The sequence below is a fragment of the Anomaloglossus baeobatrachus genome, chromosome 7 (assembly GCF_048569485.1).
Source record: "Anomaloglossus baeobatrachus isolate aAnoBae1 chromosome 7, aAnoBae1.hap1, whole genome shotgun sequence".
Lineage (NCBI taxonomy): Eukaryota > Metazoa > Chordata > Amphibia > Anura > Aromobatidae > Anomaloglossus > Anomaloglossus baeobatrachus.
In genome coordinates, this window is record NC_134359.1 from 301,273,199 (window position 1) to 301,281,349 (window position 8,151).

The window sequence follows — 8,151 nt, forward strand, 5'->3', positions numbered from 1 at the left end:
GATAGACTGCTACATCACACACCCAGATCTTCACCGAGCTCCCACCGTGCTTCACTGTAGACATTGCCGAGCCTCCACCGTGCTTCACTGTAGATATCACTGAACTCCACCATGCTTCACTGTAGACCTCACCGAGCTTCACTGTAGACATCGCTGAACCCCTGCTACGCTTCACTGTAAACATCGCCGAGCCCCCGCCGTGCTTCACTGTAGACATCGCCGAGCCTCCGCCGCGCTTCACTGTAGACATCCGTGAGCCCCCGCCGCACTTCACTGTAGACATCCGTGAGCCCCCGCCGCGCTTCACTGTAGACATCCGTGAGCCCCCGCCGCGCTTCACTGTAGACATCCGGGAGCCCCCGCCGCGCTTCACTGTAGACATCCGTGAGCCCCCGCCGCGCTTCACTGTAGACATCCGTGAGCCCCCGCCGTGCTTCACTGTAGACATTGCCGAGCCCTCACCGCGCTTCACTGTAGACATCGCCGAGCCCCCACCGCGCTTCACTGTAGACATCGCCGAGCCCCCGCCGTGCTTCACTGTAGACATCCGTGAGCCCCCGCCGTGCTTCACTGTAGACATGGCCGAGCACCCGCCGTGCTTCACTGTAGACATGGCCGAGCACCCGCCGCGCTTCACTGTAGACATCGCCGAGCCCACACCGCGCTTCACTGTAGACATCCGTGAGCCCCCGCCGCGCTTCACTGTAGACATCCGTGAGCCCCCGCCGTGCTTCACTGTAGACATTGCCGAGCCCACACCGCGCTTCACTGTAGACATCGCCGAGCCCCCGCCGCGCTTCACTGTAGACATCGACGAGCCCCCGCCGTGCTTCACTGTAGACATCCGTGAGCCCCCGCCGTGCTTCACTGTAGACATCCGTGAGCCCCCGCCGTGCTTCACTGTAGACATCCGTGAGCCCCCGCCGTGCTTCACTGTAGACATCCGTGAGCCCCCGCCGTGCTTCACTGTAGACATCCGTGAGCCCCCGCCGTGCTTCACTGTAGACATCCGTGAGCCCCCGCCGTGCTTCACTGTAGACATGGCCGAGCACCCGCCGTGCTTCACTGTAGACATCGCCGAGCCCCCACCATGCTTCTCTGTAGACATCTCTGAGCACCACCATGCTTCACTGTAGCCATGGCCGAGCCCCCTAAACCTGGTCTGTAAATCATTTTGACTGCGGCTGTACCTGCTCCTCAGTGACTGCCTGTAACAGGCGGGTGACCAGATTATTATATGGGGCGGTAGACACCTTGCGCCTCTTCTGACCGGGGCACCTGATATTTCTGTAGGTGTCTGTGTAGATTACAGAATGTTAACCCCTTTATGATATTCTCCCCTTTTATCGCAGGTTCTCCGGCTCCTTTGCTATGGCAGCACTTCCAGCGGCCTCTGCCGGCCTCCCCACAGCCAGCCCCCTCCTGCCGCCTTCTTGTGGTCACTGTCTGGTGGCCATTCTGGTGCTCGGCGCCCTCACGGCTGTCTTCATGGTCGCCTGCCTCTCGCTGTGCTTCAAGCTGTCTCTGAGGTCCGGGCGGTCTCAGCGGAGTAGAGACGTGGTCACCTCTGTGCCCCTGGAGCTATGGGCGGCTCCGCCAACCTCACAAAGCCAGACCAACCTCCTGTGGCCCACCGCGCCGGTACGGTCACCGGCGCCCCCGCCCAGCAGCGACTGGGGGGACGCCTTGTTTCAGCAGCCGCGGGTGACATTGCAGGACATCGATGAATTCTGGTGGAGAAACTGCAGAGACGTGTGACCTCCGCCCACCAGCGGGGGGCTCCCTCCACAGCCGCCATCCAACCGGGCCACAGGGCAGGACCAATAGAAGAGCTGTATGCAAATGAGGAGCCTTTACAGCCAATCACAATCCCAGAGAGACACTGACTCCTGTGCTGCTTCGCCTGAGTCCAAGGGGCGGAGCAAGATACTCACCTCTGGGTTGGATTGGTCAGTTGAGGTGACAAAGGGAGGGGCTTTTTGCGATCGCCTCACATTAAGCATCATTTCCTACCCTTCTGATTGGCTTTATTGGGGGGGTCTTAAAGCCGTCATTCATGTGACCACCGAGTCGTTGTATTTTACCTATGAATTGTATCTTCTTTCTGTTTTTACTTCTTGTACATAGAATATGGAGGCCGCTATGAACCCCTAAACCGGAGGGGAGAGGCCTGTGTATATTACGTATGATGGTGACACCCCAGAGGACTGATCGGTGGATGATTCATCCATCTACATTAACTTTTGAAGGGTGTGGATACTTCTGCAAGCATTGTTTTATGGTCTGACTACATAGGGTCTGTTTGTAGTCTGTAACCATGGCGACACACAGCCATGCATCGGCGCTGTATACACAAGCAAGGTTGCGTCATTTTTCATTGAAAGGGCATGAGAGAACGAGTGCAAAAATCTCCACACCCTTCCAGAGTCTCTTTTGCAGCCCATCCCCCCATTTTGAGTTTAATTTCCCATTAATAAAGATGAAAGTAACAGCGGAGGATTCAGCGACTGCGTGATTATTCCGGGGGTCACGTGGGCGGGGCCAGGGTGACCCCATAACTGCATCGATCACCTCTTCATAGCAAATCTGCCCCCGAAACATGCCCCGATGACCCAAAAATACCAGGATCACCCCACAGATGTCCGACACCCTGAGACCATAATACTCCGGTAGCGATCATCATGACAACCACCATCATGTCACCACTATGACAACACTTCTGGGCTGACAGCACCTACTGCGACTGTTTTCTGGAGGGGGCCCCGATCTACTTTGCTGATCATAGGGGGGCACGGAGCAATGAGGGGGTCCATTTAGTACCCGTTATGGGGTCTGCTTTCTTGCTCGATACCCCCAAAGCCGTCCGTCCCGCATCGGTCGTTGGCATCCACCATTATTGTGGCCCCTTTAAGGGCCGGTTATCGCCTCGGGTCGCGCTGACTCATGGACTTCTCCTTTACACGAGCGGCTGGTCCTGCGTAATCCGCAGCCAGACTGATATGTGGGAACCGGTGCAGGCGGCCATGTCTGAGAAGCCGCAAAGAAGAGGAAGGAAGGTGAACTAAGACCAAGCGATGTGATAATGCCCCGAGTCCTCCCTCCCCCGTCTGAGAGCGCTCATCCAGAGCCTCCTGGTTCATGATTAGAATGCGGGCACTGCAGTGTAGACTGACACAAAATAGCAAAATGTGTGTCCTTAGCATCGGTCAGTATTCACACACGCTGCTTATTGTTCAGCAGCTACATGCCCATTTCTTGTCTGACCTCCTCTGCTCCTTCCCCCTAAGAGGGAGAGAATGCATGACGCTCTTAAACTGAAAAATCCACACCTAAAAACCACTCATAAAAGACATGCGGATTTTAGCGCAATTTTGATGTGGATTTTGGCGCAATTTTTATGTGGCTTATGGCACAGTTTGATGCAGTTTTGATGCGGATTTTAGCGCTGTTTAGATGTAGATTTTAGCGCAGTTTAATGTGGAATTTAGTGCAGTTTTGATGCGGATTTTAGTGCCTCTTTGATGCGGATTTTAGCACCATTTGATGCAGCGTTTGATGCAGTTTTGATGCGGATTTTAGCGCAGTTTAGATGCGGATTTTAGTACAGTTTAATGTGGAATTTAGTACAGATTTTAGTGCCTCTTTGATGCGGATTTTAGCACAGTTTTGTTGAAGATTTTAGCACCGTTTGATGCAGATTTTGACGCAGTTTTGATGCAGATTTTAGCACAGTGTAAGGCTATGTGCCCACGGGAGCTTGCTTCTGTAGATTTTGCCGCGGAAAACCTGCGGATTTATCTGGATTTTCCAGATAAATCCGCAGGTTTTAGCAAGTCCAGACACTCCCCATGTTATCCTATGGGACATGGGGAGTGTCTGTGTCCACGTTGCGCAATGTGCGGCTGCGGAACATGGTGTGGATGTCCCGCAGCCGCAAATAACTGCATGTCAATTATTCCTGCAGAATTACCTGCGGAAATCCCGGCCCTCCGCTATGGAGATAGAGGCCGGGACGTCTGCAGGTAATTCGCATTAAAGTCCGCAGTTTTACGGCTGCTATATCGCTGGAATCCGCAGCTAAAAATAGCTGCGGATTCCGGCGGGCACCTGCGGGAAACCTGCGGCCGTACCTACGGATACATCCACAGGTGCAATCTCCCGTGGGCACATAGCCTAATGCGGATTTTAGAACAGTTTAGATGCAGAGTTTAGCGCAGTTTAAATGCAGATTTTAGCGGTTTGATGCGGATTTTAGCACAGTTTGTTGCGGCTTTTAGCACAGTTTGTTGCGGATTTTAGCGCAGGTTTGATGCGGATTTTAGCGCAGGTTTGATGCGGATTTTATGATGCATTTCCTCCACACAAAAAAGATAAAAATTGTGTAAAAACGCATTTTGTCATCATTTACATTGGGAAAACGCATTAGACAATTGCCTTTTTTAAACCTATGGCATAAAACGCGCCGGCGCTCAGACGCACTCTCTCATTCTGATGACGCAGAACTTTGTTGTAAGAAGATTTGAAACTTTATGTGGATTTTGGTGCAGAATCGGCACCAAAGTTCTTGGCATGACCGTGCCGTCTGGGGGCAGGAATAGATCGGGCTCTCGCCTCAGCATCCTCCGGACATGAAGGATGGATCCAAGGTATTTATCCGTGATGCACAGTCATAACCATCCTACGAGCGGCCATTTTCACATCCGTTTCGTAACGGTTGGTGGAGAAACTTAGGTGGGCGGGCGAGGAGGGACGGAGACATCCGTTCTGCGTTCTGATTTACTGTCGACCCTCCCATCATAAGAGAAGGAAGTTACACGGCAGAGATAGAGAATGAGCAAAGCCGCATGACACCAGCATATACCACGGCTGGAGGAAATGAGGAGGCGCACACTGTGAGAGCGCGGCACGGGGACATCGGAGGGTGGAGGCACAAGCTCCGGACCATCCTCGGGGACCAGCTGCAGGTAAGGACCCCACGTCCCACCATTTACTTTTATAATATTTTGGGGTGGGTTCTCGGGTCCCAAAAACTCTATAGGGGCAGCAAACGCCCGTCGCTTGTTTGTGGCCACGTGAGGCGCGGCTGAGAAACCTCGACCTTAAATGACCCCAACACAATCCTTCTGGATAAAAAAAACCTTACAGAAAGTTTTCCAGTCTCTATTGTGTTAGTAAATTTGGCCAAATAGATTGAGGACCGAGCAGAAGCTTTGGAGTCCATACGGGCGACGGCACTAATGAGCCATATCGGGAGAGGGAGGGGGGAGATGTGCTTTGTGCCGGTGATTTTGGTAACGGCAGAAGTGATTGTAGACGAGACAAGTCCAAGAATCCACGTTCTTAGATCAGTAACATCTCAGAGTCTCAGCTTCTCACGTCTTATCTCCTCCACCCCCCGGGTTTCTACATTATTTCTTCTCGTTTACTGCTCCAACAACAGGAAATTACTAAATCTTGTGGCACAGGAGCGGCCAGCACCCTTCCGGAACCATAATTCAGGTTCTTTAGAGGAGAGAGAGAGACAAAGACTTCCCCTGGTGGCCACAATGGTGGTCCTCACTAGTATATACTGAGATGGGGCTGGGTGGGCTTCACATGTCCATCACACGCCCGAGGTCATTGCTCGTGGGACAACCCTGGACAGTGCTTCTTGGTGACATTTTTGTGTTTATATTTTTAGGTTTCCTGAAGAAGCAGAAAAAGTCAACACATTAGGAAAACCATGATGGAAGGTGACCTTGTGACGGTCGCACTGCTGCTCCTGTCAGTAACTTGGTCTTCATCCTTGGACCCAATGGTAACCACGACTGAGAAGAGTAATGATAAGGATGTCACCACAACTGGAATATCCGATACCTTCATAGATAATTCAACCAGTGATAAGGGCTCTAAGGAGATAGAGGTGTCGACCGCAAAACTTCCGACAATCCATGCAAGCACCATTGAGCCGGGAGTAACCCCAAAGCAAGAGATGGTAACAACTGGTGCAACATCTGTAGAAGAAGCATCCACCTCCACCAGCAAGGAGCCAACCTCTACCACCTTCATACCTAGACCCGTCAATGACCTGATCAGCTCTTCTACAGATCTCCCAGTCACAAGCCATGAAGACAGTAAGACGGACGGAAACGAGACAACCACGTCACACCCCCATGATGAAACTGTGAGAACTTCTAAACCGGTAAACTTAAAACCGCCCCAAAATTCCCCCTTGCCCACAAAAAAACCAGTAAAGTCCACAGACGTGAAGACAGTCATCCTTATCGCGGTCTGCATGGTCATCCTCTTCTTGATCCTGATCGCTGTCATCGTCATATTGGTGAGGAACAAGAGAAGGAGCGGCTCCCAAAGCTTCCAGAGCAGAAGCTCCAAGCGGGAGAGCAACTGGGCCGGCCAGGTCCCGGACCTCGGAGATGGGACGATGACTGAGCATCCGGTGGGGACGGAAAACGGGGCGGCCAGGAACAAACCGGGAAAGGAACAAGAGATGATCACGTTCATCAGTAGCGAAAAGAAGGAGGAATCCGTGGAGGAGGTGAATGAGATGAATAATGGCGACACCCTGGAGGAGCAGAAGCCTCTGCTGGAGGACGGCCCACCAGAGAAGGAAGAAACCCCCCCGGCTCTGATGGTGGAGCAGGAACTGGTGTGAGACGGGCAGAGACCCAACCTGGGCAGACGCCGGCCATATAATGGCACCTAGGCTCATCCGGCACCTCCCAGGGGCACGCAGCGGACATTTATAGCGGGATTTTCTCATAATGGACTCAGAGCGCAAAGAACCCCCGACGGGACATTGTACAGGGGGGCACGACCCATCAGCTTAACCCCTTATATCATATCTACCCATATATCTATCCGTCTTATACCCAGTTATCTGATATTTATCTACTTATCCATCGTCCACGTATCTCATCTCTGTAGAACTTTCTAGAATACTTCACTTTCTGCCCGCATTATATCTTGTACAGGGGGCGGCCATGTTGGGGACATGTTGGGGACATGTTGGGGACGTGTTGGGGCCCCGGGGACACCTCTGGGCCCCTCTGCGGTTGCTTTGTTACTTCTGTATTTAGTTGCTGATGTTTCCTCATTAAATCTCTGTTTCTCATCTCCTGATCTGAGTTGCTGCTTCGTACCTTACATCCTCTGTGCTGCTGTTACTGAGGGACTTTATGGTGTTGAGTGGAAAAATGATAAAAAGCGAAAGAAAATCATAAAATGTTAAAAAAAAAAAAAAAAAAAAGTGAAAACAGACTGGCCACATTATACCGGCCTCCCAGGCTACTGCTCTCTGTTAGCAGCCAGATCCAATAATGTACTGATATTAGTGGTATTGTTTTAGTAGTAACTAGCTGTACTACTCGGCTTTGCCCGGGTTAATAACTGCTGTTAACAAAATAGAATGTATTAACAAAAATGTATTCTGCACAAACACCACAAAACAAACAGATATGTAATTATTAAAAGGCAAAAACTAAGCTAATAGAAGCATTTCACAACATATATTTCAACACCACAGATATTCCACACAGATTTAACTAAATTGGCCAAGTAATGTGCTCCGTCTGTCTCTTTCCCAGTCTGTCTGTCTCTCTCTGTCTCTTTTTTTATCTGTCTCTATTTCTCTGTTTCTTTCCCCATCTGTCTCTTTCTAGGTCTGTCTCTTTCCCAGTCTATCTCCCCGTCTCTTTGTCTGCCTCTTTCCCCGTCTGCCTCTTTCCCCGTCTGCCTCTTTCCCCGTCTGCCTCTTTCCCCGTCTGCCTCTTTCCCCGTCTGCCTCTTTCCCCGTCTGCCTCTTTCCCCGTCTGCCTCTTTCCCCGTCTGCCTCTTTCCCCGTCTGCCTCTATCAAGGTCTGCGTCTTTCCCCAGCTATCATTGTCTGTCTCTCTAGCTGTCTCCTCCTTCCCCTGCCTGTCTCTGTCTCTGTCCAAGTCTGTCTCTGTCTGTCTCTTTCCCCGTCTGTCTCTGTCTGTCTCTTTCACCGTTTGTCTCTGTCTGTCTCTTTCCTTGTCTGTCTCTGTCTGTCTCTTTCCCAGTCTGTCTCTCTCTATTCGTCTCCCCACGACATCTTATTACCTCACATATAAGCTTCTTATACTATGAATGTCTTTTGTTCCTATAGCAACCACTCACAGCTCATACTAATAA

The 8,151-nt window shown here is 51.4% G+C and overlaps 1 protein-coding gene across 1 annotated transcript; it reads left to right on the top strand.

The window, feature by feature from the left end:
• The first annotated feature begins 4,789 nt into the window (after positions 1–4,789).
• On the top strand, positions 4,790–7,111 carry LOC142246545 (uncharacterized). The gene is made up of 2 exons (XM_075319612.1): positions 4,790–4,964; positions 5,681–7,111. Exon 2 carries the CDS (start codon positions 5,723–5,725, stop codon positions 6,650–6,652), a length of 930 nt encoding a protein of 309 aa, XP_075175727.1. The 5' UTR covers positions 4,790–4,964; positions 5,681–5,722; the 3' UTR covers positions 6,653–7,111.
• The last annotated feature ends 1,040 nt before the right edge of the window (positions 7,112–8,151 follow it).

Coding starts and splice junctions, on each gene's coding strand:
- LOC142246545 (XM_075319612.1), top strand. CDS start 5,723: ATGATGGAAGGTGACCTTGTGACGGTCGCACTGCTGCTCCTGTCAGTA.